The sequence below is a fragment of the Bactrocera latifrons genome, unplaced genomic scaffold (assembly GCF_001853355.1).
Source record: "Bactrocera latifrons isolate USDA-ARS-PBARC rearing strain unplaced genomic scaffold, ASM185335v1 scaffold_113, whole genome shotgun sequence".
Taxonomy (NCBI): domain Eukaryota; kingdom Metazoa; phylum Arthropoda; class Insecta; order Diptera; family Tephritidae; genus Bactrocera; species Bactrocera latifrons.
Window position 1 is genome coordinate 558,275 of NW_017534553.1, and position 23,088 is coordinate 581,362.

General features: G+C 35.9%; 1 protein-coding gene across 1 annotated transcript in view; it reads left to right on the forward strand.

The window, feature by feature from the left end:
* LOC108975108 (F-box/LRR-repeat protein 20) overlaps window positions 1–23,088 on the forward strand; it is a 63,658-nt gene that overhangs the window by 31,960 nt on the left and 8,610 nt on the right. Inside the window, exons 3-5 of the mRNA XM_018943392.1 lie at window positions 16,730–16,813; window positions 16,884–16,978; window positions 17,054–17,231. Of these exons, the coding sequence (XP_018798937.1) occupies window positions 16,730–16,813; window positions 16,884–16,978; window positions 17,054–17,231 (357 nt within the window). The remainder of the gene's footprint in view (window positions 1–16,729; window positions 16,814–16,883; window positions 16,979–17,053; window positions 17,232–23,088) is intronic.

Consider the following 23,088-nt stretch of genomic DNA (forward strand, 5'->3'; position numbering starts at 1 on the left):
CTCGCTCATTTGTCAGAGCCGTCGATATTGGACYACTGTACTCCAAACAGTCCACTGATTGGACTGATAAAAATCAAGTCCTTCTATAGAATTTTTTTATTTGAAAATGTTCTCGAAATTTGTCACAGATTATTATCCAAAACATCGCTATAAACTGCGAAAAAATTGTGCARATCGGACAACTATATCTTATATGTAGCTGTCATACAATTTGACCAATCGATCTCAAGTCCTTGTATGGAAAACTTTTTTATTCGACAAGGTATCTATACTAAATATAGCATAGATTATTGTCATTGCCAGGACAATCTCTAAATAAATGGCTCAGGTTTGACCACTACAATCACATAGCTGCCATACAAAATGGGCGATGGAAATCAAAAACRAGAAAATTTTCATACATTTTTATGCTATAGTAATTGCACTATAGCCGTAGTGCTGCTGAAGTAACGTTTTTTTTTACTAGTTTGCGATACTTAAGAAGTATCCTTTGAGACCTTTAGGACAGCAATTCGCTGCTCTTTAATTTGCTCGCCACTTACATTTGCTTTCAATTCTTACATACTATATATCTTTGTATGTGTRCATCTGTCCTCAAGTTAGCATTTATGAGCTTGATCCACGCCGTCTGTGTTATTTCGCAAGCTACTTTGTGTCGGCAATAATTTTGCAAACTTGTCCTCTCTAMCCGTCCTCAACTCAGTCACTGACTCTGCTCAATAACTTGCAAATGCAACAACATRAAAACTATGGATATTTCAACGACTCATGTTTCAAAGCTTTCTTCTTAGCGTTATCATTGTTTCTTTTTACTTTTTGCTATGCTTAGCTGGCGCGGCATATAGCAATGAGTGCGCAACTATTAAGCCGAACTTCTGCTTTTGTTGCTTGCCACTAATCCATCTGCTTCTTCTTCCTTACTCAACCTGCAAAGCTTGTCAACAAAATGCTTCGGAATCGCCATCGCCGCCACTCTTCCTGCTGCCATAATAAATGCGCTGTTTATAGTGTCGACAAATGTTGTTGTTGTTGCTATGCACTGCTTTGTTATTTTAGAATCCACTTTTCATTAAGAGCACCCCAAATGAGAAGTGTCTACGCCACCATTTCCATCACCAGCTGCCATATTTATGTCTCAAGCCTTTTTGCYGCGCGGTCGCTTCGTGGAGGGATCGTGTGTGTTTATTTATGCTTTCGCAGCAAGACTGTGCAATGAATTCGGGAATTTATGACTACTTTGGCAAGCAGGCATCAGTTGCCRCATCCCCCCAAGTGGCATGAATGCCAGTCGCTCGATAGCGTTCAATTTCGCAGCAGTAAAATCTTTACAAAGAAAGCAACAAGATGTAGACRTGTACATGYACATTTGTAYGTATGTATTTTCGCAATTACACACATACAYTGTAAAAAAATACAGACACGAATTGGCGTTAATAAACCGCCATGTGGACGAACCGCCGTTAATTTATGCGCCTTGCTTTGTCTACTTGCACACCATAKACATATGTAAATATATGCATGAACACATATTTAATTACAAATCYATGCAGACATATAAATATATGCATACYCGTATAGGTATATATCACTCCATGATTGCACTGCATGCGCTGGCTGGCAGCTCCGCTACGAAATAGGCAGACAGACAGGCGGGCAGGTGATGTGATGACGAGCKTGTCAACATGTGTACTATTGTGCTTGCATATTTTTTGTTTTTGTTATTGTTGTTGTCTACGCCGTATTTAGTATTCATTGATGTGTGCCCAGAATTCATTTCGAATCGATGTAATGCAATACATTTTCGAGACATGCAAAGAGGTTTGTATTAGGAATGACATTTCAAGGTTAAACGCAGTTTAAGGCCTCCCGATTGACATCCCATTGCGCCACACTTGTGGTGGGCCATACGCCTTTAGAAAATTGGCTTTTGAAATTGCCCGTTTCTCCCCGCAAGTCCATAAGTTTTAAAAGATGTTTATTAGTGACGTTGAAATAATTTAGAAACCACCACCCGGTGGTTCCTAGCTTCGAATTACTGTTCTAGGCGAAGTCTAAATTAAAAAAAAAAATCTTAAGAGCGATAGTTTTTCATATGCAAAGACAGATTTTGGGAAGGGATAACATATTTTCTTGGTTGTTGTTGTCATATTGGCAGAATACATTTCGCAAAYAATTTGGGAGTCCACATTCCTTGGCCACATAAAAGTTCGGGTCCRTTCCTGTTACGTACGTAGACATGACTCCCTTTGGATTGCTACCTTCTTGATGTTTTAACTGCTCTTAAATGCTTTTAATGCGTTTTGAGAAGATTTCTAGGTTTCAATATGCCTCTTCTAGTTTTCTAAAGTGATTTTAGACAATTTTCCATACTCTCGTATGTTATATGTATATTATTTTAGAATTCTGTGCTATCCATTTCTCTAAAATGTTCAAAATTCAAAATTTTCTCAATTCTTWTATCTGCCACTCCAGTTGAATATTTTCCCCTCCAACTCCTTTCTTGCATAGCAAAAATTGACGACTTTATTCAATAAGCATACAAATGTAATACTCCTAGTAGTATAAGTAAATAACAGAATCAAGCAAATTTTATTATCTGTAATTCGTCGCCTTGACAAACCATTATCCTTGGCAYATCGCAGTGGCGCATGCAATTTAATCGACGCTCAACTGAAAATTCACGGGAATCAACTCAAGTCGATTTGCTCAGCACTCCACTCCAGCCGCAGACACACTGCACTTGTAATCGCATTCACCGAGCTGAGCTGTAACGCTCTGCATGGCGTTCGCATGCGAAATTTGATTGCAGACGGCTGTCTACGGAATGGAATGCCAATCGAATGGCGCAGRCAAGCGAATTTGTAGCAAAACCACATTAACACATTTGCATATGTATACATGTAGATGAGTGTGTGTGTGTGTATGTGTGAGTGTGCGTGGTTTTTAACTAGTTAAACTTCTTTATATTCAAATTGGTTTACATTATGTACTTCTGATACAATACATTTGTATTTTGAAGTCACGCTTCTTTTGCTATTAATACCGAATTATTATTTATTTCATTGGTTACTCATACGCCCCTGCCCCTGTTGCATAGTAATATGTGGTTTGCGCTTTTTCAAGTGCACACAGTGGCTTAATAAAGTGATCGCGAAATTTGCCTTAAAATAGAGCAGCAACAAAAACTAAATAAGGTAGCGGTACATTCGGGCGCAACCGAACTTTTTTAAAGGCGAGCGTGAGTTTTTCCAATAAATCTGAAGATAATTGCGTTCTCAAAGGAAAATAATTGTTTTACTTAGCTAATGATTACTTTGGATTAGAGATTTGTAGTAGTAGTAGATATTGGGTGCATTTACGCCCATTAAATTTAAGGTAGACTTGTTAAAACCCCGTTTCTTCCATCTATTTACGGTCGTCAAGTTTTCGATATTTAGAACGGTCGCTCCTATTTAGTTAAATTTCATGTAATTCAATATTTTAAAGATATTTGAATTTTASCCCAGAAAAACTATTGCACGTTAAGATATGTGGTATTAATTCCGGTTGTCTTTTTGATTCTTCTTTATTAAATAAAAAATAATATAAAATAGTTTACGGTATAATTTTAAGAACAAAAGTTCACTCAGTGGRTCCAAAAACTATAAATCAGAGACGAATTTTAAAACCTAAATCAATAATAATTAGTGGCTTCCACTCTTTAAAGTTATTTTGAGATTGATGCCAAGCGCTCTGAAGGTCGAGGTGTGAACAACTGTTCTCAGTCTATGAAAATTGCATACCTTAACTCAGAAAAATTTAAAAAATTCCGACAGCAATCTAGACCATCCAGACAGATAGCATAGGATAAAAAATCGATATTTTTTGAGCTTAAAATATATTTTCAGATCCTAAACGCATCTTTCAATTAGTAGAAAAGTGAAAGAATTCGTCAGTCTGTATGTATTTCGAGTCCCTCAGTTGTTGAGATATCGATTTAAAATTTTGTGCAAGTTTTTTTCTCTTCAAAGAGATGCACGTTTGTTGGAATCGCTGATATCGAATCGCTATAGCATATAGCTACTCTACAAACTGATTGAACAGAATCCAATTCTTGGATGAAAATCTTTATTAWTTGACGAAATTTTGCACCTCTAAAATATTTAAAGCAATTTTTTAGATGGGATGACCATCTTATAGCTGCYATACATACTGATTGATCGAAATCATGAATGGTCGGAACTAAGTTCTTGTATATTAAGCACAGATTATTGTTCAAACCAACGCTGAGATCTACGTAGAAATTGTTCAGGTCGGACCATTCCAGCATATAGCTGKCATACAATCCGAACGATTAATTCTGATGATCAGGATGATGAGACGAGTTGAAATCCGATTGACTGTCTGTCTGTCTAAAAATTGAGACATCTGGATAGCGTAAATGTTCCTTGGGCTTGTCTTTGCCGAYTTTTGGATGAAAACACATATCTCGGGACCCGCCCGACCGATTTCAAATAAATTTGGTTCCTATGTAACGCGACTGCAGCCACGCCTATTAACCATATAACAGAATTTAAAATTCCGTGTGATTCTTTCACTTTCCAGTACATAAATCARGAAGCAATCAATGTAACGAGATAAAACTGAACAAATAATAATATATCTGCTGTATGTCAAAACTGGGTTAAAGCGGGTCAATACTTTCCWTAGCCCGCATAGTATACCTAATATAAATGTTTTCGAATTCCCGGGTGACTTTATACCGAATATATCAGCCCATATGTGTGTTATCTCAATTAAATAGYTAAAATTGGGCGAAAACTTGCCCTAGCASCAAYATAACTGTTATCAGGATTTTCGAAMAYTTAATCCATATGATTGGTGAAGGTATGTGAGGTACCTTTATGATACACTGGGCACATTTTTTTAGTAGGTGGATTGATAATACATAGTTAAAAGATAAAATCGGCTCGATACTATTTGTTTTCGTTTTGCTAACAAATCTCATGTTGAATATGTCGGTCAATGGTTATATATGTATTGTATAAATATGTATAAAATTGCTTGGAATSCGATCTTCTGGTTGACGSTTTACATTYTAAGGTATTTCCCTGCACCCGAACTTAGCGCTTACTTACTTGTTTTTAATTAAGTGAGCTTCAGGCATACCTCACCTCAGCATGTCTCTATTATAACTACATGTACATTGTTGTTGCACTAAAAATTACAGCGTAAATTTACCAAGCTCGTTACTTGCAATAAGACTAGCAAATCTTTCACTTTTATTTATGCAAATTCGCTGTTTATCTTATCTTGTTTATCCGAAACACAGCAACAACAACAATAACGCCAAGAAACTTTTCATCACACCGCGCTTGCCGCCTACAATGCAGCGGTAGCTTTCAAAATGCCTTTGCGTTTGACTCGCCGACTTTGCTACGTGCTTGCATGCAAATGCACCGCTGCGTGTGGCTATGTGTATGTATCAGCGCTAACTGGCTCTGCGTATTGAATTACAAATTAAGGTCATTCATTACACCCGARGCAGCGCWGCATGARCATACCGAGACACACATACATATCGAGCTAGGAAATAAACTATTTYAGCAGCTGCCTTGATCGTTGCACCGTCGCTGTTGCGTTTGCCTTCCGCTGGCGCTGGTCCTCAATTGAGTTTGCTGGCTTTGCTCCATTATTGTTATTATTATACCACTGCAGCTGTTCTGTTCCATTATTTTGCATACAACCGCTACTGCTACTACTACAAACRTACATATMTGTGTGTGTATATGTACACACGAGCCTCGCGGCGGCGAGTTCAGAGTTCATTGAATGTTTCTATTTTTATAAACGAAAGCATTGGTAATTTTTGCATCCCTAAGTGCATGGAATATTATTATTTTTTTTGTGAGCGCATATGCAATTTGGTTCTATCAGTCACCAAGCGGTACATACATACATACCATAAATATGCATGCTGCTTTGATGGGCGAATTGACAGACAGACAGCGTTGTTGTGCTTGTTGGAGCACTCAGACCTACTATTTTTAAAACTTTTGATTCACTTTTTAATGTACTACATGTAGGACTTGTAGCTCCAGCGCCTACTATGTATGTAGGAAAATGCATTCCATGCTAGTACTAGTTCAAGCTTAGGGTCCTTTTTCACGAGCGAAACTGATTTCTTAACCGTATTGACAGTCTCATTTGACAGCCTCTGAATACATTTTCTATGGTTTTGAACTAATGAGTGATCCATTTTGAGGAAGAAAAAAAAAGTTTCAAATTTAATGGAGAATGTTTATCATTCGAAAGATCATGCTTTGGCATTTATTTTTTGAAGACTATCTCTTTCAAATGTTGGCTGTCGCTACGTCTCAGTTGGTCCAGTTTTCGATGACTCATTCGAGCATTTCAACGTCCACTGCGTACTGCACATGGCCGATTGAATATTATCCAATAACCAATGCCGGGTTATGGTGTTGCGAATAGTACACTCAAAGCGCCGATTATGTTGATCATTCTTTATAGAACGTCAATTTTCGTAATAAAGTTGAATAATCTATAATATTTATTCAGGCRTAAGTCTTTCCATGATGAAATGTCGAACAATACTGAACAAAATAACAAAACAGCTTGACACTATTGATAAAATTACTTCAACATGTTAGTATGAAGTAGTCAAAAGTTCGATAGACGAAAGAATAAACCACAACAAGGAAAAAACCTTTACAAAAAAGATTTCATATAAGAACTTGAATTAATCAAGAAGCCAGCCGAATTTTTGTAGATATTATATTTTGTAAAATAAAAAGTTTCCATAGAAGGATCGTTTTCCGAATTGCTTTAATGATTCGATATGGGCGATTTCGACAAATGAGCGGATTCTTGAGGAGAAAAGGACTTSTGCAAAATTTCAGATTGATCGCTCAAAACCCAGTTTGCGTATATGCAGCGTCTACCAATAGGATTAATGTGATTTTGAACTCTCGTAGTAGCCACGTTTGTTTATGGATTTTTTGTCAAATTTTATCAGTTTGTTCAGTAAAGTTTGCCATTTCATGTCACGTAGCAAATTGTGCAAAWTTATTGCGCGAATTCACGTTGGCTACTGTAAGAGCTCTTGGCGCGAAATAAGGTCTTATAAAACGAGGAGMATTCCTCCCTCAATGGTTTCATAAACAAATAAATTTGTCGCGATTGGGGTGAGTGAAATCCTCGTGTCGTTGAGGAAATGCAATTGCCCCCCAAAAAATCGACAGTTTGGTGCGAATTGTGGCCCTTATGACTTTTAAAATGAAGCAGGAAATGCCGCTATCATCAATAGTGAACGTTGTAACACTATTTTTATYGACATTTCCCACATTACGTTCAAAGTTTGGCGATTCGTTAATAACCCAGTCAAATATCCGCCAAGTTCATGAAGTTTAGCGCCTCTGTATAATTTTCTCTAGAGGTATGTTAAATCTAAGGTTTACGCCAATCTACCGCAACGCCCAAGGAGCTCGAAGACAAAAACATCGTTCTTGTTGATACGGATAGACATTGCTAAATCTACTCAGTCCATTCAGCTGATTTATATATTTATATAATGTATAGGATCTCCGATGCTACCTTCTGAATGTTACGAACTTCCTGACAAACTCAATATACCCTTTTCAGGTAAAAGTAACAGATTGGTTAAAGAGATTTCTCATAGCAGCCAATTACATGTTACCGCATTTGAGTAGATTTTATTCGGCCCAGAGTTGTGTTTACCGCTATCTAACCCTCTTAGAATCGGTGACTCTCAGTTAATCGGTGTTTATTGTGCTATTTTTATTAATCTACCGTTTTGAGATTATCCCTTAATAATAAACATTTTTACTTGCTGATTTCTCTGACCAGTTATCATTTCCTGCAGGGTTAATAAATAGAGGTGTGTGTATGTTGTAGTGTTAAGCGGATTTTGTGGCTGAGTAAAGCCTGAAATTTGGTTTCAACTAATTTGGTTTTAACCTATTTGCGTTATTCTCGCTTGCTTCAAATGCTTTCACATCTCGGTTTGTCATCGTCCATATTTCAGCGCCGTATGATAGTCCTTCACGATATTGATATTGAAGGAGCCGGTGGTTGTGCTCAACGTCATTCTAGCCCATACTGTTTGCAGAACCCATCCATGTATAGAGCAGATTATGCTAACATGGAATATAYGTCCAATCAATATTCTGAATTCAACCGCCTCAATTATGCGTAGCATTGAAACATCCGCCTTTCCAACTCCTTGCCACTGGCTTTAAACAGCTCAGGCGGTAATCAATGTTGTTGTAGTAACGAWTATCTAGTCCCTGTTAGGATGGCAAGATTCCGATAAGTTTTCATCGAGGTCATCCAACGGCAGGCTCAGGAAACGTGCTTTTTCGACTGGGTCGGGTCATAGGGAGACGGATGTCAGATTTGCAGGGTTTACTGGCCATGCAAAGAGGGGGTTGGTGTCATGCGGAGACTCATTTCACGCTGGACATATAAATATTTAATATATCGGCGTCAATTTTGGATAAGTAGGAGTTTAACCTGCTCGATTCTCGTGGCAACTCAAGCTCTGGGGGTCAGTGCATGTCTGAAGTTTATTGAGTCCGAAGTCCAGTTTCCGTATTATTTAATGTCGTCGACGTAGTTGAGGAAGAACCTCTTAATGCTCCTAGGAGGCAGTTCCACTACAAGCAGGTGACTSCAGGGATGATTTCTACGAGCACCCCAGCAGAAACTGCTTGAAGAGGAGTTGATTATGCTCCTTAACAAGCGGACCTTATTGTACAGTTGTTCAATGTGAAACTTGAAGAGGCATCCCGTTACAGTCCGGAGTTCAGTGTTCTGTAGCTTCCTCGTCTGCGTTTCACTGCATTCAAGAGGGAGTAATTCATCGGTCCCTGTGGCTTTATAGTTCTTAAGTCTCCCGCGAGCTGTTTTCACTCCTTCTTGATCGAGTCTGGTGACCACAATGACGGCACGATATATTGTTGATGCGGTTTTACTTTCTTCTTCCCTGGACTGCTTTCGTCATTTAGCCACTAGCTTTCTAATTATACTGTTTACATACTAATTTTTAAAGATTCAACCAAGCATACCGAAGAATTGAAATTACGATTGTAACGATGAAATAAATAAATAATTATCGTACAATAATTTTAAGAAAATAATTAGTACAGCATATAAAAACGATTGAAGATCCCAAACTCAATAAGAATTTCATTGGATGAGACAAAAAAATATATTAGTATATATGCAGAATATATATGTATAAGAATATATAAATTCGGTAGGATCAATTAAAGATAATTAAATGAAACACATCTTCGAATCATAAATCTTTGAATACAACATCAACGCCTTGCGATTTAAATACTATTAGTGATATCTATAAACATATTTTACACCCAAATTAACCAACCTTCACCCTCACAGCATTTCCGAATTTCAATGCAGTGCCATGCATGCGCACACATTTCAGCTCTCCGATATCATTTCGTTCATGTTCAATAAATTTTCTTTTACTTAATTGTGGCGAATGACTTCTGGCCATGCATTTAGGCGCTTGTTAAAAATATTCACCGAATTTATGTGTTCACATTTCGTATTTTGCATTTTGAATTTTCTCTGTTTAACCTTTTACGCTTCGATCATTTGCCTCGATCGCCTGCGTTATTTACGAAAAACAAATGTAAACAAACCATTGCGAAAGCGTCGGTGAAATTAATGGATTCCGAATTTCGGCGGAAGTTTTGTTCTACATAAATGCGAATTCGTGTTTATAAATACTATAATTGGAGTCAAATTTAGAATTTTAAGACTTGTGCAGGAAAGATTGATTGTTTATAAGGAATTTGCAAGGGAAGCTTTTACTCAATCTTGTTATATATGTATTTATGTATGTATGTAAATAAATGGTTTTCGGAAGTAGAGTGGGTTGTACGATAAATTTACGCAAGTTTTCTCGCATTCTTTTACGTTGAAAGCCATGAATAATCAATGTGAAATTCGGTACTATTTACATCAATACTTTGTTGCAGACTCACATAGGAACACTAGGTAGGAAAGTCGAAGACATACTAGGCAACTATAAACATAACCGARTTCAGTTAATTTAAGAACGGTTTGAGTTGAACGAATTTCTGGCAAAATTCAATTCAGTTTGTAGCCTTAAGAAAGTACCGCTCTCATGGTAAGCGTGTGCCAAAAGAGTAATCGTTAAAATTAAGCAAGTACCTAAAGAGTAATCGTTAAAATTATTTGTAACAAAACGAACTCATAGATCCTTCCTACACATGAGTTGCGTTCACTGTAAATAAATCGTTGCCTAAAATAAAAAACCTGCTTGAAAACTTGGTTGATCAGAACAGATGATTGTCGAAAACAAAAAACAAAATTATAGGATGAAATGCGTTGAAAACGAAAGATATATTGACAAAAATTATAGGAAAAACAATGTATCTGATTTTTATCTGATGTCGCGATGAGGTTGAATTGAGGCGTGGTTTACACATGCACCAATTTGGGGTAACATCAAAATTCATGTGAAAAATACAAATAATCAACATTTTTAGTTATAGTTTTATCTTTTACCAGATGTTTTTCCAGTCTTCGAGACATTTCAGCTGCTTCAGCGAATTTTGTGTTGTCTTTTCGATCAGCTGAGAACGGGTTCCAACGCGAGCGACAAGAAGAAATCACACGGAACCAAATCTGGTGAAAACGGTGGTTGATCGATTGTATTCATTGCGTTTTTGGCTTTAAATTCGATCAAACCGTGACTCGGCGCAATGGTGCAATATCATCGTGTAAAATCTATGAATTGCTCTCCTACAATTTCGGCTGTTTTCGACGGAAGTTCCCACGCTAACATCTCAATGCGACCAAATAGAACTCCTTATTGGCCGTCTGTTCATAAAGAACTAATTCAAGGTGCATCAAACCACGAAAATCGAAAAAAACAATGAGCATCAGCTTATTTTAAAACGGTTTGGTATGATTTTTTTTTGGATCTGGCTCGTTTTTTCCCTCCACTTCGATAACGTCAAACTTATAAACCCATTTGTCACTGGCAGGTATAATCGTCTTCATGAATGTAAGGTCAGAATTAGTACGATCAAGCATTCAAATTCAGCTTTATCGGGAGTTCGAACGGTCTTGCGAGTGATTTCGAGCTCTCTAATACTTGCCTGACGATTTTCAACCACCATATCCTTCAGGTTTATAATTGTTTCATTAGTTGAAAATGTCGAAGGTCGTAGAGAATGCAGAGGACCCGGGGGAGCAGAGGAAGCGGAAGACCTTCACTCCGTTGGAAAGACCAGGTGGAGAAGGACCTGGCTTCGCTTGGAATCTCCAATTGGGGCCACCTTGCGAAAAGAAGAAACGACTGGCGCGTTGGTGTTAACTCGGTTACAATTGCGTAAGCGGTGTCTATACCAGTAAAGAGGAAGAAGAATTTACCCGGGGAATGTAATTACAATTTCCTGGTGTTTTTATTTCTCGTAAAGATGTAACGCTGTATCTATATCGATTACTTTTAATTTTTAATGAACGAAACTATTATACTCTTCATCATTATGTTGCAAGGATATAAAAAATGTTATTCGTGAATAGAACTTTTATAGGTGGTCCATTAAGGCTGCGATGTCGATAATGTTTTGTGTTGTAACGAGTCGGTAAGGAAAACGGCTGGCCTTATAGACTTTCGATATATTTGTCAGGTAATGATGAAAGGGAAACTATTATTAATAATAATTTCGATTTTTTAAGCCACTCTGAAGTAATTCTCACAAAAAACGAAGTCGCCATTTTGTATATACATATATATATCAATATTCTGATCAGTGCTTCGATCATTATAATAACATTCATCCACTATAATAATAATATTTTTTGGATTTAATGCAGAATAAACTTATTTATTGGACAACACCTGGTTTTCTCTCCTCCTGAAGATCGGCTACAGGGTCAAAGAAAACCAAACATTTTCAAAATGAGTAAGGTAACAACATGCCTCTTCAAAAATAAAAATGAAAAAGTAACGTATGTATTTGTTCTGACTTGCAAGTGAATAAGAACCCTCAAGAGAAGCTTTTGAAATGAAAATTTTTTCTGCCAACTTGTTCAACTTTAGCACCGAGTCCGGATGGTTTAAGGTTTTTACATCGCTTTATAAACTCCATTTAGTGGTTTATTTGTTTGATTGATTCCCTTCCTTTCGAGCAGCATAAAAATTTTGTAAATTGCTATGTGTGGAGCACGTCGAAAGGCTATCGAACTTTAGAATAAATTGCTGTGCCATTGAAGGACGAAATTRTTTCTCTTTTTTCGCTTATTTATTTTTTTTAGAATTTTGTTTATTTATTTCTTAATAATGCAATTTCAATTCGAAAGGCAACAGGCAAGCGGCGTAATTCGCAAATTGAATGCGGAAGGCGCAATAAGCATATTCAAAGTAAATCATTTGTACATACATTACGACACACATGTATTATATATGTAGATATGTATGTATGTAAATATGTAAGTATGGTATATTGCCGCGGTTGGTGACTTCTCGCAGCACGCAAAAATTTGCATTGACTGCCCGTCGAGTCTGGCGCTCGTTTCTGACTCATAGACGCGCTTTTGTTGGCGCAGCTGTTGTGTCGCTGTTGCCAGTTTAGCTTCAGCTTGTTTTTGGTTGTGTTTTAGAATAAGAAACTGTATTACAGGAGCTCTTAAGTATTGTGGTACTTTATATATATAAATGGCCTTATAAGTTTTTTAAGCGGGGGTTTCAACAGGACAGGCCGAAGCTAACAGTGACACATAACTTATTAAAATTCTTTAACGATACTCAGCAGGAAATTTTTCTGTCTAAAACTATAATTACGTAGTATCTGAAGGCATTATTCAGTCATCGATAGCCCTACACACTTCATAAATCCTATAAACTGTTGGTGAAAAGAGTTGTTAGAATTTCGTATTAAAACTAAAGATTTTTTAGTATCTTTTCCCGAACTTAGCTTTTCTTTACTTGTTAAATTTGTGTTGCAATTCGACTATATTTATAAATTTAATTGATGGCAATCACCCACATGACCATTAAATGCTTAAATGTTTTTTCATGTGATTAAGTTTCTTTAAATTTTTTAAACAGGTGGCAACACTCCTAAAAGCCTACAAATAACGGAATAAATGAAACTTTAATCAACTTTTTTGGGTTTAATTTCTTATATATTATGAAAAAATTGCAATATTATTTTCCATTCTGTATGAAAAACATTATTAAATATGTGGTAACTCCTTTCGAAAAAATCTTGAAAAAAATCCCTTTAAAACTTGTTTGATGGTGTGCATACATATATTATAATTTTTTTATGTTATAAATTTTATTTAATAAGAATTTTTGAAAGATGCAACGCTGCTAAAAAATAATTCTAATTTATTTTTCTGAAATATTTACAATTATGTGATCATATGTTATTGTTACGTTTTGCATTTTTGCTTAAACTTTCATATAGGTGGCAACCCTTCTTAAAAACGATAAATTTATATTTGAAGTTATTATTACAACAGCATTATTTCTCACCAGCATTCTAATATAACTAGAGAGTGATATTCTCGACTTTTTGAGGAATCAAGTTCACAACTCAAATTCAAGCTTGATTTTTCAATTCCTCGACGTCAGAGAACCATTTGAGTTGGAGTGCTAAATTCAGAAATAGAAATTACTCTAAAGCTTGAACTAAAATTCTTTCAAAGTTTGACTGAAAATTGGTCAGGTTGCTTACAGTAATCCTGTATTTTCATAGGTTGCCATTTACGCTGGTATATAAATAAATAAATATATGTATATGTATGTATGTATATAAGTACCTCCATCTATACAGCAGTGAGTGCTGCTTAATATTTTCAACCAATTTACTGGCGATCGTGTGCGCTGTGGGTCTCCCTAGTAATTGCACTCCGACAGGAGCAACYGTTGTCGCCACAATTCCATGTCATTTCCATTCCGTTGGAATGTACATACATACATACTTTTACGATTTTATTTTTAGAGCTTATAAAATTTGTATTTCACCAAAAATAATCATTGCTCCSTAGTTTATTTTTTATTTTCACTTTTATTTAACTCAGTTGATTGTCCTCAATTTGTAGYGTTTTTATTTTGTTTAAATGCTGGGTCACAGGTTTACCGCTTTACGAAACGCCACATCGTGAAAGCGCAGCTGAGGCGAGCGTACTTTGTTGCTGACTGCGTTAATCGTAATTATTCATTATTGCTCGCTTTTATTGTCTGGCACCTTTGATCCTAGAACATGCGAAAATTTGCAAAGTTAAGATTTTTCGAAAATATATTATATTTGTAGTTATTTTTAGGTCATTTCAATTATTTCATAATTTTARTTGTCATAATGTTTGAAAAAATAAAAATTATGAAATTATTTAACTATGAAGTGAGCTCTTTTGTAGAAATAAGAACAATGAATTCAAGGAATTTCGCTATAGACTAGCCAAACGCCGTTAGTGTTAAGTTACCCGTTCCGCTCCGTTGATTCATATTGCTTCCGTTGATTTCTCATGTAGCTATTCCATAGACTGATCTGAGAACAGTTTATCTTATAACTTTCAGCCGTATGTTTAACAAGGATTTCGTGCTAGAAAATATTTACAAAAAAATGTCCAAAAATTCTAATTCTAAATAATTGTCGTCTCTTTTTGCCCTTGAAATCTTATCATAAGACATTTATGTCTTGGTTTCTCAATTCTGAATTTAATTTATGCACTTCTAAGCTTATCAGATGAAATCACTTGCTTAAAGTGCGGTTTCACAAATTCTCACATCTCTGATGCACACTTGAATCAAAGCCTGCACGTAAGGCAACCATTCTTATTTTGGTCCAATAATTGCATAATATTTAATATTAATTAATTATTTATTTTTAAACAAATTTTTAATATAATAGATGATAAATGAATCATTGGAAATATGAGATAGTAGCATAAGCCATCTTAAGTTGAGAAAGGTTAGCTTTTTATTTGGTATAAATTTGGGTTCTCTACTATCATAGGAACTCGAATAAATTGTCCCCGTAAGGATCAGTGTAAAGCATTTTGAATGATTTGGGCCTAAGAAAAGTGAAATCGCTATTGATTCCAAAAAAAAAGTAAATTTTTTCGAAAAACAGCGTCGCGTCAATGCCTGTGAAACTATCCAACAGGTCTTGGATCTATGCTTATGAAGCGGAAACAGTTGCTCAATCGACCGAGTATCGTGACAAGGTTGAGCCGAAGCCCCAAAGCCACGTCAAAGCAGGTCAAAATCAAAGTTGTGTTGACAGTTTTCTTCGATTATCGAAGTGCGGTGTACTCCGAATTCCTTCCGACCGCCTAAACTGTCAACAAAGCATATTATTTGAGTATTATGCGTCGTTTGCGCAAAGCTATTCGTAAAATGAGAGCGGAATTATTTTAGCGAACATTAAAGGTTCATATTTAATGAACATTAAAGGGGAATCGCTACGCGCATTAAAGGCTATTTCGGAAATTTACTTTAAAAACTATTTCGAGAATTGGAAAAAACGTAGGCAGCAGGAAATTTTCATGTTCATAGTAGTATGTTGATTATGCTACATATATTATTTGTTATATATACGTTTATCTGCTACTACATATGTGCTATACATATGTATGTATGTATGTACAAGGTGGTCGTACAAATAAAATTTTAATTAATAATTACATTTCCAGTTTGCCCTATTGGCAAGATTAATCTGGCATACAAACATACAAGCATACATGTATGTTTATATATATGTACATATATAAATTGTATAAAACGGCAGTCTATTCGTATATTAGAAATTGGTAGATAACGTCTAGGCACAATTTCCAAGTTCAAGTTGTATAACTCCCACATACACACATGTACACATGTTGTTCATTTGTTTGTTTGCCTGGTCGCGTGCGTGTGTGCTTGCGCGTGTGAATTTCAATGACAGCGAAAAAATTCGTTCTAGTTTTGATCCTTGACAATGAACTTGGAATTGTGACAAGTAAACAAACGACCAAACAAAAAATTATCAGCACAAATAATAATAGTGATATTTTCACACTATTTGGTGAGAACGGACACTGTGTCCATTAATAGATTAAATATAAATTGTTTAATTGTACTACTGCTTTTTGTATTTATTTATTTTTTTAGTATTTTGCAATGCGGATTTTTAGTAGAAATCTTGACTTTGATTTATTGGTTTGGCGGTCCCATGAGTATGTGTGTGATTTGTAATAATCGTATTTATTATTTTTTTTTTATATTTCTTTTGGTAAAAGCACTACGCCTACACCTCACGATAAGATAACAATGGTTTGCTCGCCGCTTTGGCTGAAGTCTCAAACTTCTAATCCTATAAAATTAAAGATTTCTCTAATCGTTTGGATAAATTTAGTGTTTTACTGATGGCAACCCTGCACAAAAATATTTTTCATTGTAAGCTTTCTTAATCCTCCTCACCACATGCTTTTTATAGCCTTGGTATATTGAGTTCTTCACGATGTTTATAGCAGGCAAAAGGAAACGTCGGAGTCCCTTTAAAGTACTTATAATTCCACTATGAAGATTTGGTAATATTAACTTCATATTTATTTTAATTAATCTATAATAATTTTGTATATTAGATAATAACTATTATTCATTTTCATTGCTAAATATATTTCAAATTTATTAAATTATTTTTTATTTTATTTACAGGTCTGCAAGTATTGGAATGTGTTGGCCTTGGATGGATCTAGTTGGCAGAAAATCAATTTGTTTGATTTTCAACGTGACATCGAGGTGAGTAAATATCGTGTAGAAACTACAATTCCAACCTAAATGTGAAATTAATTTCTATGCTTTATCGTAGGGTCCAGTTATTGAAAATATATCCCAACGATGTGGTGGCTTCTTGAAATTCCTTTCATTGCGCGGCTGTCAATCAGTTGTTGATAAATCAATAAGGTAATGAAAAAATTATTTTTATTTTATTATTTTCCACAAACTTTTTCTAATACATTTTCTATTATACTTTTACAGAACATTAGCATTTCACTGCCCAAACATAGAAAACTTGGACTTATCCGAATGCAAGAAGATCACCGATATATCGACACAGTCAATAAGCAAAAACTGTGTACGATTAGCAGCAATCAATTTGCAATCGTGCTCTAATATAACCGATGATAGTTTAAAATATATATCGGATGGTTGTCCGGTAAGTATCTGACAAAATTAGGTTTCCCATTTTGTTAAGTGCGTAATATATGCATTTAAAAGTTGATCCCGTATAAGGTTTCTCACAAAAAACATCAAATTTTATTATGAAAATTATTTCTTTCAAAAGTCTGCCGAATGACGGCGAATGAGATGTTGCGTTATGTTTTGGTCCATGGCCTGAACCGAAGCGGGATTGTTCGCATAGACTTTAGACTTTACATATCCTTACAAGAAAAAGTCTAACGGTGTGATCCACACGATCTTGGTGGCCAATCGGTCGTTCCAAAACGTGAAATTACCTGTTTACCGAAGTGTTGTTTCAATAAATCAATTGATTGATACGATGTGTGGGTAGTGGCGCCGTCTGTTGAAGCCAAATGTGCCCGAGATCAGGAGCTTCAATTTCAGGCATCAAATAGTCGGTTACCATGGCTCGGTAACGGTCTTCATTGACGATTACGTTCTTCCCGCCATCATATTTGAAGAAATATGGATCGATGGTTTCACCGTGTCACAAATTACACCGAACCGTGTTTTTTTCTGGATGAAATGGCAGCTCTTGAATCTCTTCATGTCGCTCCTCATCCCAAATGAGAAAATTTTGATTGTCCATTGAGCGAGAAATGAGAACAAAATTTGACTCGAAAACATTTGATCTTCTTGGAACTTTACAAGAGCTCATAGAGCGAAACACTGTCACTTGGGTAGGTCGAACGGCTTCAGTTCTTGCAAAAACTGTATTTTGTACGCTTTCAACTTAAGACCTTGACGTAAAATGCGCCAAGTCGTTCCATGTCAGTCCAAGTTGCTGCGAACGGCCCCTAATCGACTCTACATGGTCTTCATGTACAGTCTCAGCTACGGCTGCTATATTTTCTTCCCTGCGTGCTGGACGTAGTCTACTTGTTCGAATATTATCCAGTAATGAATTCTGAGTCTCAAGATGGGTGATGGTGTTGCGAATAGCATACTCATGTAGGCCTTATGTTGAGCGAAGCTCTCGAAACACATTCTTTACAGAACGTGAATTTTCGTAATAAAGTTACAGTTGTAAACGAAGGCTTTGTATGCGTGATTTGTCAAAAAAAATTTAAAGAAACAAAATATTAATAGCCGTTGTTATGCTTCAGAAAATATATCTTAGATAAAAGTGAAATTTAACAAGTACTTCAATTTTATTTCATCAACTCTAAAAAGCTTATACTAAAGAACTTATTCACATATGTACATATGCATGTGTCTTCTGACCAATTTTATTTCTTCGACTTCGACTTTTCATTCATAATTTACATAAATATGTACATACATTGTACTATATATGTACATAGGTTTGCATTTTATTATCGCCTTGTCTCTTATTTTCCGACAATCATTGATTAAATAATTAAATTTCGCCGTCCAAGAGTGAGAGTTAAGCCAAGCTCCCTGCTTTTTTTTGCGCTCTCTCTTTATCAATGCTAAATTTACCGTTTCAAAAACCTGCTTTTTTTTAGTATTTTCATTCAATGAGCACTTTAAACGCTCCCACATCAAACCACGATTCCCTCAACTAATGCTAAGCACTGTTAAAATTGGTTGTCAAGTAGCGTATATTACAACAACAATGGAGGACTGCATTTCTGCAATCGCTGCGAAATTTTTCACCCCTGCTGACAAGGGTATTTAAAGAGAGCGCAATGTTAGGCCTACACTAATCCGAAAAACTCATTTTAGTGTGCCAAATATTTCGCTTTTCACAAGTTTACTCTCAGAAAGACGATTTGTGTGCTCTTCTATCTTTATGCTCTCTCTCGTGAAAGCCTGCGCTCCACTCTGTTCTCTCTGTTTATGTACAAATTTGCTTGCATGTCCTTGCCCATTCAGTTTCGTAATAAACAAATAAATTCAGGCCAAGCAGAGTGCACTCACACATATACACGTGATTATATGCGTATATGCGAACACACACACTTACATAGAAGCAACTGCTCATTCATTTAAAGTTTTTTTTTCGACACTTTTAACCTCCACACGTTAGTGCTTGGCATACAAACATATATATGTATATGTATGTATATACACACACATAGTTACTTATTTGGTTATTTCACACTGTCAGCAGTGCCACTGGCTTCGTAGGCATTTCTCCAAAATGCACACACACACACGAATATGAATATTCCACTATGCTGTCACATAAGCTCTGCATTTCGCATTCTCAGACATTTGGCATACCACCGTAGGCATACATATAAAATTTTTGGCCTACTTTAAGGCGCTTTGGCTATTTTTATTTTTTCAACCCCACACTCAGCTGCTGCAGCATAACTTTTTTGCCTACACATGTATGTATATGCGTGTGTTTTGCTTTTTGTTGTTGTTGTGTGTTGCTATTTTTGGTGGTATCTCTGCCTACGCTTTCCACGCAGTGAGTTCATGTTCATGCCATGCTGCGGCATGTGCTGTCTGCATATATGCATCTACATACGTTCACTTGTAAATATTTACATATTTGCATTTGTATGGGCGTTGCATATTTTAGAATTTTTCTGGCTGTTGGTGTAGTTGTAACTTGTGGGGTTTTTAAATTCTTCTCAATATACATATATATTAGTTTTTCGACTCTTGTGGCTTACTGTCGTCTCTAATATTAGCTTAAATTATGTCAGCTTCTGTGTATGTGTGCGTGTCAGATTAGCGTAAATATGTAGAATGAGTTCTGGATTGGTCGTGTTCTATATTAAGAAAATTATTTTTTTTTTATTTTATTAATAGGCATGACTCGATTATATGTGACTAAACTCTACTGATTTATAAGAGAAAAAATCATCTTTACATAAATATGTATAAGTATGTTGTGTAGAAATGAGCACGGCGAGCTTAATCCTTTTTTTTACAAAGAGGTATCATTCTATTGCTTGGACTTATAAACTTATTTCTCATGTTTTGCATATTGTCTCGGAGAGGTCCTTCTTCACCCTGACCGAACTTTTGGTATTGCTCAACGTCAATTTACACAGCCGTATTAGTTTTGCGGGGATACCAAATTCAAACATGGCACCATAAAGGCAGCCCCTTTTCGTACTGTCAAAAGCATCTTTGAAATCGACAAAGAGGTGGTGGGTGTTGACCCTCTTTTCACGGGTAATGTTTTTTATGTGGCGGGTCCCAAACCTAGCGCACAACCATGGCATGGTTCGCTTTCTCACTTTAGCTTGCCTTCAAAAGAATATTTTTTGGCTATCCAGACGATACTCGGCTTAAGACCGGAAGTCGTAAGCTGCTAGAGTCACAAGTAATGACATGATATACTGATTAACTCTTAAAGTTGAAGCCACTGACTACGAATTTCGGTAGTAAATTTTAATAATTTCTATTCGCTGTTGGATAACTTCTTTTCTAAGGTATTCAATTAAAATGATTCCGTGCGCATCCCAAAATACAGACGCCATAACCTTGCTCAGCCGATTCTTGCGTTTTGCTACGCTTTGGAGCCGGTTCGTCCTGTGCAATCCACTCGGGTGACTGTAGATTGTACTTCAAAGTGAAATGATGGGGTCATGTTTGATCGATTGTCACATAAAGAAGCAAAATCTCGGAATTTCTTACGCTTATACATCTCCAAATACTGCTCCGAATTATAAACTCGTCGTTTCATACTTTTATACGCGTCCTTAGAAGGTTACGGCTGACTAAAAATTAATTTAATTCTATTGCGCGTTATTTGAGGGACATTTTGAGCGTTGTCTGATGGACGTAGCTACGGTCCGAGCGGCTTCAGTTCTTGCACAAGCTATATTTTGCTCTCTTTCAATTTAAGATCTCGACGTAAAATGCGAAAAGTCGTTCCATACGTCAGTCCGACTTGCACGCAGCCCACAAAACACATTCTTTAYAGAACGTGAATTTTCGTAATAAAGTTGAACGATTTGTTAGCGTTGTTCAGACGTAAGTATTTCCCGCATAAAATGCCAGGCAGTACTAAAAAAAAATAACATGACAGCTTGATACGATTCGTGCTTGACACGTGTGTCCTGCATGCGACGAGTCTCCGCATGACACTGRCCACCTCTTTGCATGCCCATCTAGCACCCTTTTCCCTTTGATCCGACCCCATCGAAACAGCACATTTCCTGGGCCTCCCGTTAGATGACGGGGACGACAACACTGATGACCCTCACCATCCCAACGGGGACTGATAACCGTTATAACAACCACATTCGTGCTTGAATTGTAAAAAAAGGCTACTGAAAAAAGGAACTTTACTTGGTTCACCCGTTAGTATGTGATCTAAATCGCATGAAATCGGATAGTATCGGATAAGTATGTTATTCTGGCTTATTCTTCTGAGTTTCGATTTTGTATTTTTTAAGATTTTTTTCAAATTTTTTTAGTTAAGCGAATTTGAATAAATTTGTGTATTATTACTGTATATAGAATTTAGAGAAATCGTATATGTACAATATTTGATTGAAACTCTACCAAATGGCCTTGCACATGCAACCATGCGGCCAGAGCGATTTTTATGTAGCGCATGCATTCATTCATACATCTATACATATGTGTAGGAGTTATATATTATATAATGCTGTTCTCATTGCATTGGCCCACTTTTCAGCTGCAGTACATAGATGCATACATACATTTCAGTGAATGTTGGTTATATACTTTTATTTAGTTCAATAAAAAGTACCCAAAAAATAGAATATAGATCTATATAAGCGGGTGTAAGTTATATATATAATATATATGAAAATACATAAATATATAAATGCACATTTAATGCTTATATAAAGAGTAGTTCAGTGTTAATATTGTGGATAAATAAAAAAATTTGGAAAGTAGTATATGTAGTATTATACGATATAAAGTGTAATATATAGTAAAATTATTTTTTTTTTTGTTTTGCAATTTTGAATCAAAAATATTCAATATATTATATCCGGGTGATAATAATAAAATTAAAATATTTTAAAATTATGAACAACCAGTCAGTTTCCAATAAATGGTGAGCAACATTTCGTCGAAAGTTGTCAGAAGAGATTACATGCATATACTACATTCTTAATATTATGGCATGCTGTTAGACTTACAATCAACCAATTCAGCTATGCCAAACGCCTAAATGTAGGCTATGGAAATTTTTCTCGCTGCCATTTTCAGCTTCTTCAACATTACAAATGTTCGTTGTTATCTCTTTTATGTTACTTTCTTTCGCATACTTACATACATACTCATGACTCTGTCTATCAATGAATATATGCACTCTATAATGCAATCAACTCGGGTTACACGCTGTAGTTCTTGGCATTGCAGTAGGCTGTGTCATAAGACAAGGAGCGCACACAAAGAGGAGCCAACATTTCGGAACAGCGCCATCTCAATGTCCTTCGCGCGGGCTGTGTGGACACATAATGTGTAGATAAGCATATATATCTACAGAATATATATATATACATATACATACATATATATGTACATATGTATGTATGTCTATATGTATTTATGTATGTATTTACATACATATGCCTCTAAGTATAACATATAAGAATGGCTGTATAATTGAATGGCAGCTTCATGGGTTTATATATAGTTGCCCCACATTTGCCACAGCCATGGTCCCGTTATGTACATAAGTGCCATTCATGGTATATACTTTTGTGTACGTACATAACGTTTTATGTGGTATATATGTATGTTTAGCCGTGTGCTTCATGGTTATGAAAAGATTTTCACATTCATGGCAGCATACATACCTACAAACATTTATAAATATTACTGTGTGCATTCATTTCTTCTATGTATGTATGGTTGTATATGCTGTATGGATAGTCCGTATTCCTTTTTTGTGTGCTTCCTTTTATATCATTTTCCGC